Source organism: Pelobates fuscus, chromosome 5 (assembly GCF_036172605.1).
Source record: "Pelobates fuscus isolate aPelFus1 chromosome 5, aPelFus1.pri, whole genome shotgun sequence".
Lineage (NCBI taxonomy): Eukaryota > Metazoa > Chordata > Amphibia > Anura > Pelobatidae > Pelobates > Pelobates fuscus.
Window position 1 is genome coordinate 229390025 of NC_086321.1, and position 26820 is coordinate 229416844.

A 26820-nucleotide genomic window follows, 5' to 3' on the forward strand; every position below is an offset into this window, starting at 1 on the left:
TTAAGTTAACAGTACTAATTAGCATGTAAGTTTAGCTACAGTGGCTGTCAATTGCTCACATAGTCTGACCCTAACAGCAGAACATAAGCAACATGTCCATGCTATTTTCACCACATGCCTACATCTACCCTGTTCAATATATAGACATAAAAACTCAGCATGTAAAGTGTTAAATGTTTATTTTACTACGCATCGTTTTCCTCACGTTACTTATATAAGCGAGAATTTAATTTGTTATCAGCCTTCATAATATAAAATTATGCATAGCTAGCTAATGCCATGACAATTAATGCAACTGTATACCAGTATACCCTGAAGACGCTATTGTGGCGCACTAAGGCTATTTGCACACTCTGATTTTGATTACTTTTGTTTTTTTTTATCCAAGCTTGTACCACTCTGTTTATTTGAATGTTTCACAAAAAAAAAAAAAAAACATGGCAATCTTTCTTTGAGGTGCATTGCACACCATCTTGATACTATTACCTCATGCCACCCCACAATGCCTCCCTCTTTCTCTTATGTACCCCATGACGTATATGCCATAATAAAAGAAAGATTTACAAAAAAAAAAAAACTCTGCAACATTCTTGGTGGGGAGCGACTATTTTTGAATTATTTGTGAGTGTTGGAATTTATTTTGTTCATTTGTTTCTTTGTTTAGGCTACATCCATGGACAGAAGATGATGTATCCAAGGGCTTTGTTTTACAATGAAGAATATTGTAAGCATGACATTTATTCAAAAACTTTTTTTTGTGTGTTTTTATTTTTTTTTAGAGATTATGGAATAATCCTACCACCCACCAACCCCCAGTAATTAGAAAGGTAGGGTTCGATAGGTAGGTACATACATATTGAGGGGACATGCCTCTGGGCTGGAGTGGGAGTTTAGACCTTTAGGACAAAAGGACATGAACACAAAAAGTCTCCAAACTTTATGGGGCCATTTCTATTTTTTTTTCTGGAGGGGGAGGGGGGAGGGGAGGGGGCACTATGGAACAGGGGAGGGGGAGGGGGAAACCACTATGGAACAGAGGAGGGGGGAGGGGGAAACCACTATGGAACAGGGGAGGGGGGAGGGGGAAACCACTATGGAACAGGGGAGGGGGGAGGGGGAAACCACTATGGAACAGGGGAGGGGGGAGGGGGAAACCACTATGGAACAGGGGAGGGGGGAGGGGGAAACCACTATGGAACAGGGGAGGGGGGAGGGGGAAACCACTATGGAACAGGGGAGGGGGAAGCCACTATGGAACAGGGGAGGGGGAAACCACTATGGAACAGGGGAGGGGGAAACCACTATGGAACAGAGGAGGGGGGAGGGGGAGACCGCTATGGAACAGGGGAGGGGAGGGGGAGACCGCTATGGAACAGGGGAGGGGAGGGGGAGACCGCTATGGAACAGGGGAGGGGAGGGGGAGACCGCTATGGAACAGGGGAGGGGAGGGGAGGGGGAGACTGCTATGGAACAGATGAGTAGAATCATTACCTTCAGGCTTTTTGCTGTAAACACGGTCTTTTCAGAGAAAATGCATTGTTTACATTACAGCCTGGTGATAACTTCACTGGCCACCCCTCAGATAGCTGTTAGAGATCCTTCCTGGGTCATGGCTGCCTAAAATGCATCCAAACATTCAGTATCTCCACCCTCTGCATGCAGACACTGAACTTTACTCATAGAGATTTATTGATTCAATTCATCTTTATGAGGAGATGCTGATTGGCCAGGGCTGTGCTTGAATCATGCTGGCTGTGCCCCTGATCTGCCCCTTTGTCAGTCTCAGCCAATCCTATGGGGAAGCATTGTGATTGGATCAGGCTACCACTTCTGATGATGTCAGCAGACTGCTTGTTTTTTCTGAGGAAAACAGCATGCAGAGTTACAGCTTCAGGCTTGAATACAGTAAGATTTTGCTATATTTATGGAGGCATGAGGGGCCCAGGGGGGATAGATGGTTGTTTTAACACTATATAGGATCAGGAATACATGCTTGTGTTCCTGACCCTATAGTGATCCTTTAAACATATTATAGGAAAAAAAACTTTTTTTTAAATCATTCGTTTTCGGCCAAGGGCATCCTGAATTTTCGGCTTCGGCCCAGAATTTTCATTTCGGTGCATCCCTAACAACTACATACCGGTATGTACCCATCTCCCAAAATGTCAACTGTTTAGTGAAATTCAACCCTGCTTTGTGTTTTTTTTTTTTTTTTTTTTTTTACACCGTTTGCATCTAAAAGTGATTTTACCATGAATATCATTTGCCATATACCATATTCCTCCTATCCACAATACACATATTTAGAGTGTTATGAAACTATTTAAATGTCCAAAAGTTTTATCCACGTAGCTTACCACTTAACTCATATGACCTGTGATTTTATATTAAATAATGTACCGGTGTATGTTGCAACCTTATGGTATTGCTAGCCATATTGTAAAGCTACATTTTGTAGGCTGAAAGGGTAACAATTGTTTCTGGCTGCTTGGTAAGTGTAATGAGAAATATCAGTGTGCCAATAGAAAGCAGTATCTGACTTCTAAAACCATAAAAACAGTAGACATGGCCATGCTCATTCTCATTCTCAAAATTTCAAACACAAAAATACTAGACTTTCCTTATTTGCAATACCATTAAATACAATTTAAACAATGGCTTTTGGATTATATTATATATAATGTACAGACACATATCATTTGCAGGCATTTTTCAGTGCATATCCTCAGCAAACTTGTCATGACAGATTCAATTTAAGTGTCTGCATCTCTTTCAGCAAGTGAGTTATAAGTTATCCTATAGATAAATTATATATATTACAGTGTGTTATTAGTGATATTTCTAAAAACTGATGCCTCTGCTGTATTGTTAGGTTTGCGTGTTGTACACTTGTGACAATTCGTTTTCTTATTTTTTTCTTTTCTTTGTTTATTTTAATGAATTTATTTAATTTCTGTGCTCAGAAAATGTTTTTGTTCTGTTTGCAAAAATTTGTTCCCAACAGTGCAAATATCTTTTTAAATGTAGAATGAACCTTATACGTAAAAAGTATAGGGGAATGTAAGAGGGAAAAATACCTTAATTTGGAGCTCTGAAACTGGAAAAATATAGGGATCCACTAAACCTATAAAGATAGTGAGATGGAGAGAAGTAGTGCTATAAATATAGCAGCAACAATTTGCTCCTGGATTTGTTGCTGCTATCTTTTTAAATGTAATTGGTTTTGCAGATTTCTCTGGGTAGCTTTGCAAATGTTTGTTCAGACATTTAAAAAAAAAAAAAAATAAAAATAAAAGCATTGAGCACCATACACAGGTTTGTCGGTGCTGCTTCACACTGAACTCTATTCATGGAATCCAAAATCTGCTAGAGTATCCCTGCCTGATGGCTCATTTTTGTACGGGATACAGGAAGCACGGATCAGCACACCTTTGCTTTCATTCACCACAGCAGAGATGTGCATTTTAGTGCTTGGCCTCTGTGTTTGTATGCATTTTTTTTTTACTTTTAGTTATGTTTTCTTCATGATGGAAGCTTAGATGCTTGCAAAAATCCCATGTTCATCCATCAATAGGCTATTTGTAAGTCTGTTCCAAAAGGCACGAACCAGCTACAAGATAAATATTTGTGGGAAAAGTGGGTTTTAGCATTTCCCTATTAAAGCGGCGTGCATGACAGATTGTACTTAGCTTGAAATTTTCCAAAACAGTTTCTTGGCAATATGAGACTTATTAAAAAGTCGGGAACCATGCAAATACATTTGACACTTTATGGAATTTATGGTGTCTGTTATTATTGCCATAATCACTTGTAGTGGTTATGGTGCTAGGTTCATTTGGCTACTACTTAGGAAATCCTCTGAAGCCCTCTTTGGTGTGGGACAAGTTGGTTGCTAATTTATTTATTGTCTTGTAGTTTAAATACCACTACGAAGGCATTTTAGTACAAGCATATTGTCCAGTATGTGTTTTGTAGGCATGTTGTGCAAATAATTATAAGCAAATTTTGTTATTTTTTTTTTAATTCTTTATTTTTGTTGTGCGTTGCAGAATTCACAAAGTAACAAAGACATTGCATAGTAAAACATGCGTGATTATTAACAAGAGTACTTTATGCCTGTCTGAAATTTTTATAGTTATAATGGCACAATGTTTTATAAGTAAGTGGAGACGTAAGGGTAGGAACATATTTAGTACATGCTTAACATAGCTGACTAACTACCACTTTGTTGTGTAGGATGCTTATGGTGTGAGAGAACATCACTATAAGACAATGTGTTGTACTTGCTGAAACTAGCTAAAACATAAGTGCAGAATGCAAGTGCAAAACAGTTACAATGGGTAGGCTGTGAGTGTTACTTTAAAGTCCTCTGCTGATGGAAATTCTCTGCTCAAGAGGTACCACGTGTAGCCGGTGCTGTTTGGAGCCTTTGGTATGTAGATCCCTTTCAGCTACAGGTTTGGCGTGCCAGGGTGCCCGGTCTGCTGCCAGTTGCTGGGTGCTGTTCATTAGGCTGGTACTTTGCTGAGTTCTTGCGGCATGTGATAATCTCCTCGACGGCAGGGGTTTAGGTGATTGCTTAACTGCTTCACCACGTGTCGGTAAGCCTCGCGGTGCGGTAGAGGTTGCGGGCAGCCGGCGAATCAGTGAGTCGTCTTGTTCTTTGCCCAGAGGAGGGAGAAGGCCTCCGACACTCCAGTCATAGCGGAGGTTAGTAGCTGGTTTGGATTCGAGGGTGTATGCAGGTGGTCTCGGTCTGCTCATGGTCTCGGTGCCATCGCACATGGCCTCCGCCATCTTGGCTGCAGTGCTTGGGTTGCGTGTCTTGGCGGCCCAGCTACAGCGCCTCAGGTGCTTTGTGGTGTTCGGGTCCTGAGGGTGAGGACCGGGATCACCCCCCCGGTCCAAAAGGGGGGGGGGGGGGTTGGGGCCAGTTCCCCACAGGTCCAACTCATGGCTGAGCGCTGATCGGCAGGCAGCCGGGCAGCGGCCGTCCACCCCGCTGACCGCCTGAGTAGGCCTTGAGGTGCCAATGAGGAACCCTCCTCCCGGGGACTGAAGCCCGTTTGGCCAGCCTCTCCCTGGATCCAGGGCTCTCTGCCCGCTGAGGGCCACCAGTGCTGGACGGTTTTCTGCCCAAAATTGCATTTTCGGTTCCTATTTGGGCATAGTTTGCAGGAGCTGGTGTCGAGTGCGACCATCCAGCTCGGCGGTCCGGCCCCGCCCCCCAATTTTATGTTATTTTTGTTACTTTGAAGGAAATATAATTTAATTTGAGGAAACCAAATTTATTGTGTGAATATATTTAAAGGTTTTTGTTTCCCACCACCCTATATATGTTTGTGTCCCTTCAGGATTACAGCTTTAGGGTACACATATTGAGACCCCAAGCAGCCATATCAACCTCCAGTGACTCAGTGGTGTCCAAACTTATTTTGGTGTCCACAAGATTTGTGAATGGCTGTTTAATTTAAAACTGGCAATTAAGGCAACAGGTCTAATTTTTCAAGATGACTGGTTGCTACCTTTTGTAGCTTAATCCCTGAGGCCTAGAATCTGTTTTTATTATCAATTACTCGTTGCAGAGCCTGCACATTGTAGTTTTTCAACTAGTTTTTGCTGCCTGTCATGTGAAACACTTAATTTTACTTCTGAGTCCTGCTATAACATCACAGCATGTGCTAATGTACTGGAGCAGAGGAGATCCCAATACATTACCTTGGAGTGCTTTGACTTTGGAACAGAGCAGCAGTCCTCTTAATGCAATTCTTGTGAATTGAAGAGGACTTGAGTCACTTAATAATTTTTGCAGTTGGTCCAGCCAGAGAAGTGTCTCCTTGCCAATGCCATCCCTCTCCCGGCATCCACTGGGCATTATCATGTCCTATACATTCATTGTTTCATTCGGAACCTTCTATTTTTGTGTAGTTTGATTTTGCATAGGTGCCCTGCGTCTCTGATTGTACTTAGACTCTACAGTTGTAGACAAAGCCTGCTTTACCTTGCCACCCTCTAGAGCAGATAAGGCTTAAGATCCAACAGTGCCCCAGGCTGTTTACTCGTTTGGGGCCCCTCTCTTCATTCTTCACATAGGGATTGTCAATGTGACCAAGCAAAGTCCCGCTGCCCTTTATAACCCATAACCAACTTAAGTTCATTTTATGGATAATCCTGGTTCACTCTGGAGTCACAGCCATAACATTTGGAGCATGGAATGGGAGACATTGTGGGATATCTATCTTTGACCTTAGAGACTAATTACAAGCTGACACCTCTACCACTGGATTTTAGAGGCACCTAAAAAAGCATATACTCCATAATGGGAACGCTACTGAGCAGAAGGAATTGAGGATTCTAGCAGACCTGTAGCCAAAGGCTAAATGTCTGGAATGAATGAGTGGCCAGTGGAGAGAGAAACTGCAAAGCTATGATATCCTGTGTGGACTTTAATGATGCTATGAAGGTGTTGGAGGTAGGACCTTTGGGGGAATCTTGGGGACTGTTTAATTCTTCGGATGCCTATCGGTTCCGCCATGGAGGGGCTTTGAGTGGATGGTGTGTCCTATCATAATATAAACAAGCAGTAGTAATGTTTATATAGGCCTTTTTGTGAATGTTAGTCATCTAAGACTATTTCAGTGCTTTGGCATTGTTTCTTGAACTTAGGCTATTGATGATGCTTCAGTTGACTAAATGCCATTGTATTGTACCTTGTAGGTATGTGAATCAATTATGTGTCCCTCTTTCCATTTGTTTCTTTACACTGGACAAGGAAGCATACATTTTAAAAGAGGGGGGAAAGCATAATGAAAAGGCGAGTGTCCTGTCAATATACTGAGTACATGGAAATAAGTGTTATCAGGTGCTGGCACAGTTGCAGACATAGAACAAGTAAAAACTTCAATAGGCACCATGAACTCTTTTTTCTGAAAAAAGATTAATTTTACTGATGATACATTTGTTTTATTCAATTTTAGTCTGAATACAAGCAGTGCACTTCCTCCTGCTTTTATTACAGTACTGCCTTTACACATAGCGATTATGATTGCAAACAGCATGACTTTATTAGTGACCTATGTCTCTAGAAAAGCTGCTAGATACAGCATATGGTCCTATGAACCTACATCTTCTGGTAAGATGTGAGAAATGCAGAGGTGACCAAAATAAAATTGGTCAAGTGGACACATGCAGCTATTTAGTACAGTTTGTTGTACTTCAGCAACAGGCAGAGATTGTACACATTTCTCGTTCAAAGATAATTCCTTATTTACATTGACTAAGGGATCTGTACAGTAGAAAGGAACAGGAGTTACATGAAAGCATACCAGAGGCAGATCCAGAACCTAATCTCGGGAGGGGCACTAGTAGATTATTTATCTCTGTAGTGGTTATGGTGCCAGGAGTGCTGTGACATCCTCCCAGAGTAAGTAGTCAAACAGTTTAAGAACAGTTTGACAACTTACCTGGGGTCTGCCAGCATAAGGGCAGTAGTAGGGGAGTTGTGAGGGGGTGGTGGTGGGAAGGGGTGTGCGTGCAGTGTGTGTGAGGTGTACACTTCTTACCTTTTCTCAGGGAGGGAGGACATTGACATTGCTTCCAATTCAAGGTGGTCCTAGTAGTGAGCATGAACTCTAGCCTGCAGCTCAGCTAGACTTAACTCTCGCGAGAATGGAGTATTGCCATGCTAACTGGGTCAATGTTCTGACCTCGCGAGTGGAGAACCCAATGTAGCTACAAGTTACAGCTACCGCCTCATCACTCCCTCCCATGCGGCTGCCCAGCCAGTTTGCCTGTGGGCCTTGTGAGTAAGATCTCTAATCTCCCTTCTGGTCCGCAAAGAGACACGGTAGGGCCGGCGCTTGAATTGTGCCAGCCCTTTGTGGGCTGGCAGGGCAGAGCTTCTGCCTGCACTACTTTCTCGGATCCCCCCTGGATCCGCGACTGAACGCATACCTTCCAACATTAGGAAGAATTAATCTGGGAACCGAGGAAAGCGAGCTAGAAAGTGGGGTGTGAGCTGACTGCAGTTGGTAAACCGTGTTCAGGGCACTGCTGAGGTTCTCTGAGCATGGTATGAATTCCATTAGCTTGATCAGTGAAGTGTACATGCTTGTGCAATGTTTACAGGAGATCTTCACTTCTGTCCCCAAGGAGCAAACATAGGAAGGAGGGACAGATTCTTAAATTCAAGATAGTTCTTTCAAACCTGGGGAGGTTGAAAAGTTTTAACTGCTCCTTAAGCAGTAAATATTTCATTTATCATAAAGATAATTTGTGTATTTCATTGCTTTATGAGCTGTTGTGATTTTCTGAGGTGTGAGTGCTACACTATTGTAACAGGGTTCTACCCTGCCAGCGCCCCTCTCTGATATATTTTAATTATGCTTTACAACACTTCCCAGCTACCAGACCACTTCACACTCATTGAAGGTATCTGGGTGCAATGTCCCATGTCCCTTAACCCTGCAATAGTAATTATTGTAGTTAAAAAAAAAAAAGTTGAAAAAAACTTCAATAATTACTAACCAGGGTTACCTCCACCTCTAGTGGTTGTCTACCAGACAGCCACTAGAGGGCTTCCTGGTTTGAAATGGACCTTTGGTCTGTTATCTGACACTAGACCTCCAGCATGAGATTTTTCCTCATAGGAAAGCATTGAATAATGCTTTCTTATGGGTAAATCCTAATGTGAGCACGGGTATTGCCACGCGTGCACATTAGGTCTCCCCTGCTGGAGTAGCGTGGGCGGAGCCTGACCCAGCGCTTATGTCCCTTCAGGTAAGAAAAAAGGAAATGGAGGGGGTAACATAAATAAATGATGTATTTATTAAACCAATAATTTTAATCAATACTTGTTAAAAAAAAAAAAAAGTCATATTTGGACAATGAACAAAATACACCACACACACTATATAGTCTGACTATATCTAGCCTAAAAGAAGAGAAAATCAGTGCAAAATCTAATACAAACAAAAAAATATAAAATAAGAATTGTATATATACAGGTGAGCAGCTCTTGTCAGCTATAGTTTTACTGCAGTTTAAGTAGCTGCAGTTGGCTCAATTAAGTATATGTGTGTGTGTAGGTATATATGTATGTATATATATATGTGTATATATATATATATATATATATATATATATACACACACACAGATATATTAATCTTGTAGAAGCAGGGGGCACTGTGATGGGAAACACTTTCTCACTGCCATCTCTGCCTTTGAAAATGTAATACAGATTGTCAAGGACCAGACTCTTGATTCTGGATAGCCCTTTATTTTAAAATGAACTATATAGGCCAGAGTGCCTATCATGTGAGTGGCATCATGTGGTTTTATTGTGTGTTCTAATTATTATAATTAAAATACAAATCTAAATTTAATACATTAATAAACAATATGTTGACTCGGATCAGCTTAATTCACAGATTTATCTGCAGGAGGACTGCCTAGGTTGTTGGACAGATCCCCCCAATATAGAATAATAATAATGTAATAACACAAGCTAATTACCTTAATATACATTTTACACTCAAAATAGAAAATCAAACCAAATAGTGTGTGTGTGTGTATATGTATATCAACGTTTGCATCAAATATGCATCAACGTTTTGGCTCACATCAGGAGCCTTCCTCAGGATGAAAATAAATAAATATATAAATAAATAAATTAAATATATATATATATATATATATATATATATATATATATATATATATATATATATATATATATATATATATATATATAATGTGTATTTACAGATGTGAATGTGGATGTGTACTTGTTAATTTATACATATATATTTTACTTTGTCTTGCCCTGCATGTTAAAGCTAGTAGTTCCCAGCTCCATTCAACATTGTTGGCTTGTTATTCGCCTATCTGCTTATCTCTAAAGACTTTCTCTATTATTTATGCATCCCCCTCCCTTATTTTATTGATACCCACTGGAATGTCTTGCTTGACCAATCCTCACCACCTCTGTGCATCTCCATTCTATAGCTTTATTGCAGGCCTTTTTGACCCCATCATCTCCTTCTTCCACAGTCTGAGTTAAAAAGTTCCCTGTTAGAAACCAGAACAGTTCTCAGTTGCTCGCCCACCCCTCCCCAAGCTCTTTACTCAATTTATAGATAATTAGAAATGACAGCTGCAAATACTACCTGCAATCAGAACACTCCTACACTTCCTTAACCCATAACACGCAGTCCTCATTCTCCTTACTTCTGCTCATTCTGCTTTTATCAAAGTACTTACTCATCTGAGCAATGCTCTATCTTCTCCCCTTCTCCTTTTCTCTCCTCTCCCTCAGCATCAAAATATCTCTTTACACACACTTCCCTCAACAACATAATCACATCCACATTAATCCATCTCTGCTACTCTCCATCTTCTCTCATCTCATGCCCTGCACTTATTGCTCTATTCTCTCTCTCCTGCTCCCACCCAATCTCATCCTAGACCCCACCCAAATAAAACCCATTCACACCTCCTGTCACTATCTCTCCTCCTACTTCTAGCAGCTGGTGATGTCTCTCCCAACCCAGGGCCCTTCACCTCGTCTGCTCCCACTAAAGCAAACAGAAATCATGCAAACCTCATCCAAATACCCTGCAGTTTATGCTCCTCCAACATTCAGTGTGCACTCTGGAACGCCCGTTCAATCTGTAGTAATATTAAATCCACACCTATACACGACCTCTTCATCTCTAATTTCCTTACACTACTAGCACTCACTGAGACTTGGATGTCCTCCTCTGATACCGCTACTCCAGCTTCTTAATGTTTCGGTGGACTGCAATTCACTCCCACTTCCAGACTCTACTGTAAAGGCGGAGGTGTAGGCATTCTTCTCTCCCCTCACTATACTTTTCAACCTATCCTTTACTTCCTTTGAATTTCACACTGTCTGCATATTTAAGCCCACTCCTTTAAGAATTGCCATCATCTATCGTCCCCCCAGTCATCCTAGGCTATTCATTGAACACTTTTCTTACTGGCTACCCCACTTTCTCTCCTCTAGCACTCCTTCCCTCATACTTGGGGACTTTAACATCCCAATCAACAACCTCAACTGCCCTGATGCCATCCGTCTGCTCTCTGTAACCTCCTCCTTCTGCCTCACACAGGGGTCTACTTCAGCAACTCATACAGCAGGAAATACTCTTGACCTCATCTTCACCAGTCTCTGTACCACCTCCAATCTCTCCATTGTTCCATTTCCTTTATTTGACCACCATCTGCTGACCTTTGACATTAGCATACCCCGTACCTAAATTTCACCACCCTCAACTCTCCAATCTCGCAGAAACCTACACTGTCTTGATCTCCAGCATTTCTCTACCAAACTTTTACCCATCTCAAATCTCACTTGCCCTAACTCTGCAACCTCACTCTACAACTCAACTCTCTCCTCTCAACTAGACATCATGGCACCTCCTACATTTAAATGCAGCAAGCATTCCAAATTACAACCCTGGCACACCAAGCTGATCTGATATCTCCAAAAATGTTTCAGAACTGCTGAACGATGTTGGAGAAAGTCTCACTCTGCACCGGACTTCCTCCTCTATAAATGTATGCTGCGCTCCTACACTCTAGATTGAATTACTTCAATAACCTCATAACCACACTCTCCTGCGAATCCAAATAACTATTTCACACTTTTAATGCTTTCCTTCACCCCGTTTCTCCCCCTCCTCCCACCACCCTGTCTGCCTCAAACTTTGTAGAAAACTTCTCACTGAAGTGAGTTGCAATTAGGGAAGAGATCTCTAACCTCTCTCTCTTCCCTTCCAATACATCACCCAACCCAACTCCCTTCGCTGTTCTATGCTCATTCACACCTACTACAACGCAAGAGGTTTCTGCTCTGCTCCAGTCCTCCCGCCCCACCACCTGTTCCCTTGATCCTATTCCCTCATATCTCATCTGCACTCTGTCTCCCTCTCTTGCTCTTCCTCTCACTAAAAATGTCAATCTCTCCCTTTCCTCCAGCACATTTCCTTCACCCTTCACCCTTCAACCATGCAACCATAACGCAGATTCTGAAAAAGCCCAACCTTGACCTCAACTCCCCATTCAACTACCGCCCTATATCGCTACTGCCATTTGCCTCCAAGATCCTTGAAAGAGTTTTGTATGCGAGATTGACAGCCTTCCTCAAATCCAACTCTCTGCTTGACCCGCTTCAGTCTGGATTCCGCGCTCATAACTGTTTAAACAGCTGTGACCAAAGTATCCACTGATTTAATCGCGGCTAAATCTCGCAGCCGTTACTCTATCCCAATTCTCCATGATCTTTCTGCTGTCTTTGACACTTGATCATAAACAACTTTTTCTCATTCTCCATAATCTCAGTCTACGGGATGATGCTCTCTCCTGATGCTCCTCCTACCTCTCCCAGCGCCTTGTTGAGTGTTTTTCTCTGGCTCTGCCTCTTCTCCCCAACCCTTCTCTTTTGGCGTTCCCCAAGGATCTGTCCTTGGTCCCCTATTGTTCTCTATCTATACTGCCTCCCTTGGTAAACTCAGCAGCTCATCGGCTTCCATTATCATTTCTTTGCAGATGACACACAAATCTACCTCTCCTCTCCTAAACTCTCTCTGCCCATCTTGACTCGTGACTGCCTCTCTGTGATTTCCAACTGGATGGCTACTCACTTATTTAAACTTAACCTGTCCAAAACAGAACTTCTGGTCTTCCTCCCTCAAGTGTTGCTAATCCTGTGTCTGTCTCCCTCCAAGTCAACGGCACCACCATCACCACTACCTCGCAGGCTCGCTGCCTAGGTATTCTCTTTGACTCCGACCTCTCCTTCACCCCTCATGTCCAGTCGATCGCCAAATCCAGCCTCTTCCATCTCAAAAACATGGCTCACATCCACCCTTGTTTAACACCAGAGGCTGCTAATGTGCTGGTCCATGCCATTGTTCTTTCTCGCCTTGACTACTGAAATCCCCTTCTCAAAGGTCTTACATGTTCCCAGATTGCACTGCTGAAATCTATAATGAATGCGGCGGCGAGGCTCATTTACTTGTCCTCCCGCACCTCCCATGTCTCGCCCCTCTGTCAGTCCCCACATTGGCTTCCAGTTAGGTATAGGGCTCAATTTAAGATTCTGGTGCTTGCTTATAAGTCCCTACATAAAGCTGCTCCAACCTACCTATCCTCCATAATACACAAATATGTCCCGTCGAGACTCTGCCGAAGACCTACGCCTATCCTCTCTCTGTTCTCCCACATCTGATGCTCTCCTCCAAGACTTCTCCAGGGCTGCACCTTTTCTGTGGAACTCCCTTCCCTTCTCCGTTAGACTTTCACCCAGTCTCCACTCCTTCAAAAAATCTTTGAAAACACACTTCTTCAGGAAAGCATTTCATTTAAATTGTTAGCTGGTTTTCATCCCCCCCCCCCTCCCCCCAATGACACCTCTCCTGCAACTGTCAAAAATAACCTAAGAATACTTTTCTAGCAACATATTTGATTACCCATCCCCTCTAGCATGTAAGCTCATTGAGCAGGGCCCTTAACCACTCTGTTCCTGTCCGTCCATTTGTCTGGCTACAATTATGTGTCGGTTAGTCCACCCATCCTACAGCGCTACAGGGTTTGCTGGCGCTATATAAATAATAAAATAATAATAAATGTGTATATATAATATAAATTTCATTCTATGTGTATTTATATATAATTATACTATTTTAATAAATATATAATGACAACCCAGACAGAATTGACAACCCAGACAGAATTTTACCCTGTTACTTTCTAAAACCCTATAAAACAAGGGGAGTACTGTTGTACTTATGAGTCATCACTAAACACAAATATGAGAGCACAAATAAATGCAAGTAGCTCATGTAAGACCAAGATTGTTGGATACCATGTTGCCATGCTTTTATCATTCGGTCCAATAAATGCAAGTAGCTCACGTAAGATCAAGAACCCCTGCATATGAATACACCAACTCCAGCCACTTGCAGTTAGTCTTTGCTTTTGGTTTCATGGTATTCCAGATCAGCCTTTCATAGATATGCATATTTTATAAAGATAAAAATAAATTAGTAGTTTGCTATTCTAATGTGTCATTCCCTTTGAAGTTACATTCTATAAAAAAAAAAACACATGATGTTGATGTATACTATATAAATAATATTTTTTTTCATTTTAATTTACGTAGGTATATTTAGCAAACTGGGGGTGCTCAGTTGTAGGTATTGTGGCAGGATGGCCAAGCTATTGACAAAAAACTTCAAATTCAAGCTTTAGGATAAAATAGTACTGCAATTTATTTGTGCTTCACATAAATAAATACAACAAAAAGAAAGTAAATCCTACTCCAACTTGGAAACTTACCAAAGAGCAGTATTCCTAACTATCCAACTGGCCAGCCAATTTGGTTCCCATTCTTAAACAATTTAAACACAGCACTTTAAGCAGGCTTTTACACAGTACCTTTTCCTTTAGAGTCTTAGGGTCTCAGGCTTAAAGGACCACTATTGTGCCTGGAAAACATACTCGCATTCTCAATGCTTTCCTATGGACGCTGGCGTCTTCTCACTGCGAAAATCACAGTGAGAAGCGCCTCTAGCGGCTGTCAATGAGACAGCCACTAGAGGCTGGATTAACCCATAGGTAAACATAGCAGTTTCTCTGAAACTGCTACATTTACAGCAGAAAGGGTTAAAACTAGAGGGACCTGGCACCCAGACCACTCCATTAAGCTGAAGTGGTCTGGGTGCCTATAGTGGTCCTTTAAAGGGACTATTTTCCTGGCACTGCAGGACCCTACAGTGTCCCTCTCCCTCCCACCCCCTGTCCCAAGTTGCTGACGAGGGAGACCTAATGCGCGTGCTCGGCAATGGCCGCGCACGCTCATTAGACCTCCCCATAGGGGATTCTCGGCGTATAACACACTTTTCGTGTTCTAAGACGGAAGTCCCTCTAGTGGCTGTCTGATAAACAATAATTACACTTGCAGGGTTAAGGGTGGTGGGATTTGGCATCCAGACCACTCCAATGGGCAGTGTCTCTTTAACTGCCTCCTCTCTCCCAGCTGTTAGACTCCCTGATGCCTTCAGAGGCTGACCTTTTAAACCCCTAGTGTAGATTAATTATATTAACCTAAAAGGGCTGACTTCCACCAATGAACCCTTTCATGCTGGGAATAGAGTGCGCTCCAATCTGTTACTTACATAGAAAGCCTCTCTGACCCTGCTACAGTATATATAGCAAACTGGAGGGCGCTCACTTCAGAAACAGCATGTGTTGTTGGGGTTTGTTTGGTTTTTTTTAACTTCAATTTATTTATTTATTTGAAACCATTAACCATTTGGTTTTATGAGATAAGATGATGAGCGTGTTTTCCTTCTACCTTTTTCTCTGTGCCTGCGTACAAAATGATATGAACGCTCCAAGTAAACAAAAAGTCACTTTTTCTAATAATGTGCCAGATGAGATGGCTGCATCTTTGATATTTGACGGTTTCCTGCCCATTAAATTATCCTCTACAGAATTATTTTTTCATTTTGCTTACTGCTTCTGATTATTGGTTTTCAACAAATAATTTTCTTATATTTTCTATCTTTAAATTTAATTTATGATTCTAGACCGTACATTATATAGCAATGGAGATGCGTTATTTTTGATCAGCTGCTGTTGTCCTTAACTCAGCCCCTCTCTCTTAAAGGTAGGTATCATAACTACTTGGATGGATTGAAGTGGTTATAATGTCAGGAGTCTTTGGGAACGGTTTCCACAACACTACTAAATGTTTTACTCACAATTTAGTAGTGATTCTCTGTTCCTGGCAGCCTGCAGCTCAACCTCCAATGACAATGCCGTACGAGTTAATTAAAGGACTACTATAGGGCCAGGAAAACAAACTTGTTTTCCTGGCACTATAGGGTCATTAGCTCCCCCCCCCCCCTCCTGCTGGGCTGGAGGCGTTAAAACCACTCCAGCCACTTACCTTTCTCCAGCGCCGGGCTCCCTCCCCCTGCCGACGTCAGATCTAAATGCGCATGCGCGGCAAGAGCCGTGTGTGCATTTAAACTGCCCATAGGAAAGCATTACTCAATGCTTTCCTATGGACGTCCGTGTCTTCTCGCTGTGATTTTCGGAAGCGCCTCTAGCGGCTGTCAGTGAGACAGCCACTACAGGCTGGATGAACCATTTAACCAGTTTCTCTGAAACTGCTATGTTTTCAGCTGCAGGGTTAAAATTAGAGGGACCAGGCACCCAGACCACTTCATTGAGCTGAAGTGGTCTGGGCGCCTATAGTTGTTATTTAATACCAGGGATTGGAGCACTCTAAGCTAAGGTAGGGGTTTGAGTGCGAAGGTTGTCATTATAGGACAATTACAGTAGATTACAACGGCGGAGATGGTTGACTTGTCTAAATAGATGTATTTTCAGAGAATGTTTAAAGCTTGGAATGTAGGGAATAGATAGATAGAGTATGAGGTCTAATACTTGGTATAATGAGTCAAGCCTTTTTGGGATGAGTCAATTGCTGCTTTTATATTGCCTACCAGTTAAATATGCAATATTACACCTGTACATCTTGTCTGTGATTAAGTCCATTATTGTGACTGGAACATGTCACACAGGTGATTAAATGTTGCAATCAAGGTTTGAATAAAATACATTTGTATGTACTCTGGTTCATCTCCTTTTCATTTTTATTTCCACATTACATACTATTTGAGGTACTGAGAAGAAAGGAAAGTTTTATGTATGCTTTTAAATGTACAACACAGCAATGTTTTGGTTTACTTATATGGTTAATTAAGTTGTTTTTTATTGTTATATTTTCTTATTTTTATATATTTTTTTTCATCTAAACACTAGTAATGTGCTTGGTACTAATTTTCTTACTGCTGAAAATCCTCAATGTGATATTATCTTATGTATCTCATCTTAGATGTATAACTGTTACACCGCTGCAGACCTACTACAAAGTTGAATGTAATAAATGGGCATTTACGTTGCTTCTTAGTATCTGAGAAGGGATGCAAAATCGGGTTCCCATACCTCAATTTCTGTAGCACAAAGCTCATATTCCTTAGACCCCAGGGAACTCCGACACATTATTATTATTTTAAATATTTATATAGCGCCAGCAAATTCCGTAGCGCTGTACAATGGATCTAAGTAAGTTTTTTGGATAATTTATTCTGTTACGTTGTATAGATACTGAAAGATGCCAATTTGAAAGATTTCAGATTGAAGAGTGGGCAAAATAAAAGCCATTGACCTAATTTTCCAACACCTTTTTAATAGTTCAGCAGATAAACGCACAAGAAAATATGCATGCAATTATTTTTACATGTTATTTCCCCCCTCACCCCCAGGGTATATGAAATCTTAGCTTGCAATAGCGGCAGATCTAGTATCTGCAGCTAATGTAAGGCTTCCACTTCTTACTTAGAGCATATTTTCATGTCTGAGACACATTTTACGTAGCCATTTAATGCTAATCTCTCCTAAATATTGGGGTAAAATTGTGTTTTGTCTCTATTTTGGCATATACACATATAACCAGGGCCGGACGTGGAAAAAAATTAGGCCCGGGCATTTTTCAATCAGAGCGGCCCCCTAAGAAGGGGGCGGGGCCAGAGATGGTTTGTTTTGTCATCACTAATGACAAGCACGCCCCCTCTCAAAGTAAGCATGTTAGTTCAATGCGCAGAGCCCTGCTGAAGAGCTCTGGCATTAGAAAAAGGCCCTGAATTTGTTCGGCGCAGCGCAAGCAAATTTAATAACATGCTTGCGCTGTGTTTGCTTTTAAATTGTCTCTGGTGTCTCCACAAGTGGGATACCAGAGGACAAAAGGGCCAGGAAAGTGCATGGTGCATATGTTTGGAGCCTGCTTGTGGAATTGCGTGTGTGTAGAGTGTGGTGTGGTATTGTGTAAATGGGTCAATTTAATTTGTGTTTGTGGTGTAATATGTGTGGCATGGGGCTGTAGAGAGTGTGTGTGTGTATAGGGGGCATAGTGTTATAGGGGATGTAGCGAGTGTGTGCATATGGGCTGTAGTGTGTGTGTATAGGTGACGCAGTGTGTGTAGGGGTTGTAGAGAGGGTGTGTTTAGGGAATGTTGTATCTGTTTGCTGACAAGGAATGTAGTATGTGTGTAGGTGGTGCAGTGTGTGTGTGTGTGGGAGATCTACTGTGTAAAGGACCCAGAGTGTGTATAGGAGATTGTGTGTGTGTGTGCGCGCGTGTGTGTACAGGATTAAGAGTGCATATAGGGTAAGGGATCTAGCGTGTATCTGGAGCGTAATGTGTGTAGTGGTGCAGTGTGAGGGGTGCTGTAGTGTGTGTGTGTGTGTGTGTGTGTATATGTATATATATTTGGACGTATTGTATGTGTGAGGGGCGCAGTGTGTGTGTATATAAGAGGGGTGCTGTGTGTGAGGGTTTATATGTGCTGTCACATTCTAGGTTTCTAATTTTCTTTGTCTGTTAACACACTGAGGGTTATTTTATAGAATATATATATATTGTGTGTGTGTGTATATATATATTGTGTGTGGGAGTGTGCTGTATATGTGTGAGCGAGGGTGCCGTGTGTGTGTCTGAGGGTGCAGTGTGTGTGTCTGAGGGCGCAGTATGTGTGTCTGAGGGCGCAGTGTGTGTGTCTGAGGGCGCAGTGTGTGTGTCTGAGGGCGCAGTGTGTGTGTCTGAGGGCGCAGTGTGTGTGTCTGAGGGCGCAGTGTGTGTGTCTGAGGGCGCAGTGTGTGTGTCTGAGGGCGCAGTGTGTGTGTCTGAGGGCGCAGTGTGTGTGTCTGAGGGTGCTGTCAGTGTGTGTGTCTGAGGGTGCTGTGTGTGTGTGTGTCTGAGGGTGCTGTGTGTGTGTGTGTCTGAGGGTGCTGTGTGTGTGTGTGTCTGAGGGTGCTGTGTGTGTGTGTGTGTCTGAGGGTGCTGTGTGTGTGTGTGTGTCTGAGGGTGCTGTGTGTGTGTGTGTGTCTGAGGGTGCTGTGTGTGTGTGTGTCTGAGGGTGTGCTGTGTGTGTGAGTGTGAATGTATATTTTATTTAAATATTTTTATTTATTAATAAAAAAAATAAAAATATATATATATATTCCCCCCCCCCCCCTTCTTACCTTTTGCCTGGGTGGAGGGGGGGTGTCGGGGTGCCGTGCTGTCATCCTGCCCTAGTGGTTCTAGTGGTGAGAGTGAACTCTAACCTGCAGGCTAGAGTTCACTCTCGCGAGATCTGAGCGTTGCCGCGGTTACCGCGGCAACGCTCAGACCTCGCGAGAGGACCTGGCGGAGCTGCTGGCTAGAGCTCCGCCGGTCCTCTCTCCTGCCTCCCTCCCTCACACACTCTCCAGCTGGCGGCCGCCTGGAAGTGTCTCTGGGCCGATAAGGGAGATCTTTGATCTCCCCACCGGCCCATGGAGGCACTATGCAGGGCCGGCGCTCGGATAGCGCTGGCCCTGCAGGGGCTGGCAGGGGAGATCCTGTGATCTCCCCTGCCGGCCTCGGCCCCACGGCCATCGCGGCCCACCGGGCATTTGCCCAGTATGCCCGATGGCCAGTCCGGGCCTGCATATAACAATGTTTTTGCAATGTGTATTTAGTAAAACTGGTGCGTGCTATTCCTGCACAGAATTGTGTTCAGCTATATCTGCTGAGTACAACGATACCCCCATTGTTTGCCTTTGGCACTATTCTGTGAAGCTACACTGCCATATAAGAGACAAGGCTATTTCAGTTTCTATAGTTAGAATTTTCATAGATGGATTTGACGGGCCTATGACTCTTTTTATGGCATTATAGCAGTTTAAATGTTAAAATAAACCAATAAAGGGTTTCCATTAGAGAAAGCAGACACCCCAGGGTATCTTATATGGTGTATATTGTGCCTTAACTTGTCACAATTTTTTCACCAATTTATGTCAATGTTTGTGGTGAGAAAAAAAAGGCATTTTTTTTTTACATACATGTTGCATTTTTACTGAGTATTCTTACACTTGATATATGCCACTGTCATAAAATCCCCCAAATTATGCTCAGTTACATCTTCTGAGTAAAACAATATGCCCGATGTATGACCTAGACACTATTATGTGAAGTTACTGTGTTGTAAAAGAGACGTGACAAGTTCAGGTTTTTAAGTGTGAATTTTCTGGTTTTGATGGCTCCGTGTTCCATTCTGGGGCACTTCAGAAAGTGACCTATTCCAACTACACCATAAAGGCATACCATTTCTTAAAGAAGACATCCCAGGGTATTTTAAAAGGCATATTTTGACCTTAGCGTGGGATAATTTTTCCTCTAGCTTGTACCAAGTGTAGAGGCAAGCATTTTTTCTGGCTTTTTGACACCCAAAGATTTCAAATTGAAGAGTGGGCTAAATAAATGCCATTTACTTTATTTTCCAACATGTTTTAATAGTTCAGCAGATTAACGCACTAAGAAAACATGCATGTAATTATGCCCCAGGGTATATGAAATCTTAGCTTGCAATAGCAGCAGATCTAGTTGCAGCTAATGTAAGACTTTCACTTCTTAGAGCATATTTTCATGTCTGTTCCAGTGGAATAACCAATCCTATGCCTACAATACAGCTCATAAAGGGGAAAGCTTAGACTAAGGCAGACATTTTGCGCAAGTGCCTAACTTTGGGTTTAGCTCAAATGATTTCTGTTGAAATCAGTACGTTTATAAAAACGAAACAAAAAGGATATACTTTTACACTCATAAAACACTTTCTCTGCACATGATGTTTCTGGGAGTTTTAATTCAGCTTTTGGCTTTTTTTACCACAGTGAGTGGACAATTTATCTAATGCTCTCAGCTACACTGCTTATTGGAAGTTGGTAAGCATTCGTTTTTTTGTGAGAGCTCACCGCTTATCCTACAAAGTCTGGAGTTTTTCAGGAAATGCAAGAAGAATTTAAAATGTGAATTAATTTTTATATTCATTTAATGCTCTTGCAGGGTTTTTAATTTTAATTTTACTTAAATATTTTATGCATTAACATGGGAGTTGCATAAATGTACCCTGCGAGTGTCTCTTTAAGAACCACCAAAATAACATCTGCTCTTTCTAATTTGCAGGTAAAACTTCCCCATGAAGTAATGTAATGGCTTGCCTGACAATGACCGAAATGAGCATTACTACAGCCTCATCTGGCCATCCAAGTGAGGATGTGAACGTGAATGCAAGTGTTCCAAAGCAGACTGAAAGAGGGTTTTGTGTCATTCTCTATCATGCAATAGGGAAAGAGAATGGAGATTGTCTGGAACTACCCCCTGGAGAATATGTTGCTGAAGATCTATGTGTCTCTGCTGCCAGAGCTTGTGGTAAGTCCTACCTTGGATGCCATTTTAGTCACTAATAATATCTATTATTATATAAATAGTAATTTCTTTTCATTTCTTATCTTTAGATTGTCACCTTGAAATCTTTGTCTCCAGGCATTCAGTACAGTGTGATACCGTGTACATAATCTTATTTATTAAAGGGGCACACTAAGCACTAAAACAACTTTAGCTTAAAGAAGCAAGTTTTGGTGTATCAGTCACGTCTCTGCAACCTTACTGCTGAAGTCTATTCCATTTATCAATAAAATAACTGTATTTAGTGAGTTCTAGCCACACCTCCCCTGGATATAGTGTACAAAGTCTCCTAATACACATGAGAGATGCCCCTTTTAAACTTCCTTTATTGCACAGTCTGTTTAAATGAACACTATAGGGTCAGAATTACAAATCTGTATTCCTGATTCTGTAGTGTTAAAAAACGCCCCATGGTCCCCCTTTCCTTCCTTAAAGGATCACTATAGGGTCAGGAACACAAATCTGTATTCCTGACCCTATAGTGATAACACCACCATCTAGCCCCTCATGCCTCCATAAATATAGTAAAAATCTTACTGTATTCAAGCCTGAAGCTGTAAATCTGCATGCTGTTAGACTCAGAAAAACAAGCAGTCTGCTGACATGTGGTAGCCTGATCCAATCACAGTGCTTCCCCATAGGATTGGCTGAGACTGACAAAGAGGCAGATCAGGGGCAGAGCCAGCATGATTCAAACACAGCCCTGACCAATCAGCATCTCCTCATAGAGATGAATTGAATCAATAAATCTATATGAGGAAAGTTCAGTGACTGCATGCAGAGGGAGGAGATACTGAATCACAGGATGCTGTGCACAGTGCTGCCCTGTGCTCTGCTGACAGCGGATCTGAGTGGATGGAGGCATATTATGCCTCCATCAACTCCGAAGTCCCTCTGGTTCACTCTGAGTGACTGCAACTGTAGCTGTTCCTAGCTTTCAATGTAAACACTATATTTTCTCAGAAAATACAGTGTTTATTATTATTATTATTATTTTATTATTTATATAGCGCCATCAGATTCCGTAGCACTGTACAATGGGTGGACTAACAGACATGTAATTGTATCCAGACAACTGGATGTACAGGAACAGAGGGGTGGAGGGCCCTGCTCCATGAGCTTACATTCTAGAGGGAGTGGGGTATAGTGACACAGAGGGTAAAAGTAGGGGTACGAAGTAGGTTGTTAGAAAAGTATTAATTGAGGGCTTAGTAGGTAATTTTTGACAGTTGCAGGAGAGGAGTCATGGAGGGTGGGGGATGAAAACCTGCTAACAGTTTAATTGATATGCTTTCTTGAAGAAGTGAGTTTTCGATGAGAAAGTTTACATGAGAAAGGCTGCAGGGAGCTATAGTTCTCATCTGAACAACCTCATTAAGCTGAAGTTGTTCAGGTGACTATAGTGTCCCTTTAAGTACAGTAAAAACCTCATGATTATTTAAGCACCGCGCGAAAGTTTTCCGGCGATTGCCCTACCTCCCTGGCCGACATCGTCCGAATTAATGATTTCAGCCAATCCAATGCTTTCTCATAGGATTCCGATGATCTCAGCTGATGCTACTATAGCCAATAAGCATCAGCTCATAGAGATTTTAATCAGTGCATCTTTATGGGGAAAGTTCAGCGTCCCCATGCAGGTCGTGGAGACGCCGAACATCCATACTGCACTGACCCTGGAAGGACCTCTAGTGGCCCTCTGAGTAACTGCTACTGGAGGTGTCCCTAGGCTGTAATTTCCTTTAGTTTTTCTGGTCACTATATTGCCCCTTTAATCTAGACTTGTTCTCCTGCTCTGTTGAATAGCCTGCAGGAACCTACTATGGGTGATTTGACATTTGATTAACCCCTTAAGGACACTGCTTCAGAAGCTTGTCTTACCCTTAAGGACACAAGCAATTTTTGCATTTTTTGCTGTTTGTGTTCAACTGCAATTTGCATCTCTGTAATTTATTGCACCAACACATATTATATACCGTTTTTTAGATGACAAAAAGGGCTTTAATTTGATGTCACATATATAAATTCTCATTCATTTGAAAAAAAAAAAAAAAAAAAGACCAAAAATGGAGGGAAAAAACGAAAAACAAAACTTTTTTTTTTTTTTTCACAGTTCAGGCAATAATAATGTGTGCATAATATGTCCAGCTTAGGAAAAGTAATTCAAAATAAATTAATTTATATGTCTTGATTTATAGAGTACATAATATGTATAGGATTTCAGCCTATTTTGAAAGTTACAGCTCACAAAATACAAGGACTAAAATAAAATTTCAATGTAAACAATTTTAGAACTTGGTATGTTTGTCTTGTAAGTTTAGTAGCCATCACAGTAAAAAAATTGCCACACAAAACTATATATATTTATATAAAGTAGACATCACAGGCTATTTACCTAAGGTTATTTTGACACGTTTTATGTAGCCATTTCATTGCTAATCTCTGCTAAATATTGGGGTAAAATTGTGTTTTTTCTCTATTTTGGCATATACACATATAACCATGTTTTTGCAATGTGTATTTAGTAAAACTGGTGCGTGCTATTCCTGTACAGAATTGTGTTCAGCTATATCTGCTGAGTACGATACCCCCATTGTATGCCTTTGGCACTATTCTGTGAAGCTACACTGCCATATAAGAGACAATGCTATTTCAGTTTCTATAGTTAGAATTTTCATTGATGGTTTTGACGGGCCTATGTATCTTTTTATGGCATTATAACAGTCTAAATGTTATAATAAACCTACAAAGGGTTTCCATTAGAGAAAGCAGACACCCCAGGGTATCTTATATGGTGTATATTGTGCCTTAACTTGTCACAATTTTTTCACCAATTTATGTCAGTTTGTGGTGAGAAAAAAAAGGCATTTTTTTTAACATACATGTTGCATTTTTGCTGAGTATTCTTACACTTGATATATGCCACGGTCATAAAATCCCCCAAATAATGATCAGTTACATCTTCTGATAAAACAATATGCCCGATGTATGACCTAGACACTATTATGTGAAGATACAGTGCTGTAAAAGAGACGTGACAAGTTCAGGTTTTTAAGTGTGAATTTTCTTAGATGGTTTTGATGGCTCTGTTTTCCATTCTGGAGCACTTCAGAAAGTTACCTATTCCAACTACACCATAAAGGCATACCATTTCTTAAAGAAGACATCCCAGGGTATTTTAAAAGGCATAATTTGTACCAAGTGTAGTGTCAAGCATTTTGTCTGGCTTTTTGACACACAAAGTGAGTTTGCACAGTGCATTTTGCAAGTCTTATGTGTGCAATGGCTGTATAATATTTCATATGTTGCTCAGCTATGTCGTCTGAGTACAGCCATACCCCCGTATGTACCTTTGCCAGGTAAATGTGGATGCTGAAGGGGCACATTTGAGACGCAGCCATTCAGTTTTTTTCTAACTTTGAATTTTTACGCTGTGTCCACGTTTCGTTTTGGAGTAGTTTAGCTGGTTGGTTATTGAAACTTCCCCACAAACACATACTATTTATTAAAGAATACACTCCGGGGTAATTCAAAAGGCATATCTTGAAGCTTAGCGTGGGATAATGTTTTTGTTCGTTTTTTCCAGGTGTAGTGGTAATGAGCATTTTTTAATGCATTTCTTTTACTTTTTTAAAAACTTTTTTGTTTTGTTGTGCAGTTAGGTGCATAGCATTATTGAACGCCATAACAGCGGATATAGATGCATACAGGCTAGACAGTGGCATGAGCATTTGCACAATATATATATATATATATATATATATTATATACAAGCTAACATAACTGATGGGTCCCTACTGTGGAATTAAGTAGGTTTGTAGAGTTAGATTGTGTTACAGGAGAATAGTACAGTTTAAGTCAGACTAGGTACAGGACAATATATATAGTAACATCAATTATGCTGGTCTGCTGGAGTGTAAGCAAGGTGCGTGTACATAATATATGTGTTCTGAAGGAAGTTGTTTAGGTGAGCCTGTGCAATGTCACTAATGAGGTTAAAGTTATTTCAACATGCTTAACTACACAAAGATTAACTGTTTTAGCTTATCACACTGGCATTACATGCCCTGGGGATATCAAACAGGAGAAAAAAGCTGCACTGCAATACTTGGTAGATAACTAGCGAGATAATAAAATAAATGGTGAACAGAAAGGAGTACACAAGCATACAGTGGTGCTTGCAGATATCAGGCTTCAAAGGCTGCAAAATGGACTGGATTGCGTCCATTGTGGCAAGGGACGGTTCTGAGCGGGGTCCGCAGAGCTTTCCCTGTATGTGGATTGCCATTCAGCCTATACCTAGCATAGGAAAAAGCATTGGAGGTGCATGGAAGTCGTCCTCGTTAAAGGTGTGAGGCTGAGACCCCTTCCAACCCTAGGACTGTGTTTGGGCCGGTATCTTTTGACCACGGACTCTGGGTCTCTGGGAGTCCAAGTCCTTTCCCCCTAGTGGGGTAACAGGAGACCTTGAGCCACCGGCAGTCTTTTTTTCTTCCTTCTGCATGGCCGATGCTTAGGGGGGCTGGGTGCTTGTCATGCCCGTAGGGGCTCTGCTCACCTCCCGGATTCTGCATTTCCGAGTGTCACCCTGTGTGGTGGACAGTGCGGCACACTTCTCCAGTGAGTCCCAGAAGCGAGTGAAGATCACCTCTAGTATTTCCAGGGTCTGCTCCAACATGCTGGGACCGTCCTGTCCGGGCGGCATAAGTGTTTGCTCGTAGAATATGGGCACATCCACCATCTTGCTGAGGTCATCGTGCAAGCCTTCCCCAGTTATTAGGTGCGGAAGAGGAGTGAACCAGTGGGGACCGGAATATCCCCCACCGGTCCTAGGGGTGGTGGGGGGAGGAAACGGGATGCTGGGTATCGCTTAGAGGACAAAGCTTGTGCGTAGCGGGATATCTGCTGCCTTTTAACATTAACCCCTAGCTAGCCGAACACCTAATTCCCCACTGACTTCCACCCACCCCAGCTAGATATATATATATATATACCGTATATACTCGAGTATAAGCCGACCCGAATATAAGCCGCGGCCCCTAATTTTACCCCAAAAAACTTGGAAAACGTATTGACTCGAATATAAGACTAGGGTGGGAAATGCAGCAGCTACTGGTAAATTTCTAAATAAAATTAGATCCTAAAAAAAATTATATTAGGATGTATGTGTATGTATGTGTGTATGAGTGCAGTGTGTGCAGATATATCCTTGTTTCCTGGTTGTTTTTGGTACTGTTATTTTAAAGTAGGTACAGTAAAAAATGCAAAGCACCTGGTGTGGGTCTTCAGCTTAAAAAAAAAAAAAAAAAAAACACTTCTGAATACCGTATATACTCGAGTATAAGCCGAGTTTTTCAGCACATTTTTTGTGCTGAAAAAACGGAACTCTGCTTATACTCGAGTCAATAGTCTGTATTATGGCAATTTGCATTGCCATAATACAGACTGAGGGAGAGGGGG

General features: G+C 41.7%; 1 protein-coding gene across 3 annotated transcripts in view; it reads left to right on the plus strand.

The window, feature by feature from the left end:
• The window catches only part of JAK2 (Janus kinase 2), a 274226-nt gene that overhangs the window by 93179 nt on the left and 154227 nt on the right, over positions 1-26820 (plus strand). For all 3 annotated transcript variants that reach the window (XM_063455097.1, XM_063455098.1, XM_063455099.1), the window contains exons 2-3: positions 665-724; positions 21082-21327. In XM_063455097.1, the coding sequence (XP_063311167.1) occupies positions 21108-21327 (220 nt within the window). In that variant the 5' untranslated portion in view covers positions 665-724; positions 21082-21107. The remainder of the gene's footprint in view (positions 1-664; positions 725-21081; positions 21328-26820) is intronic.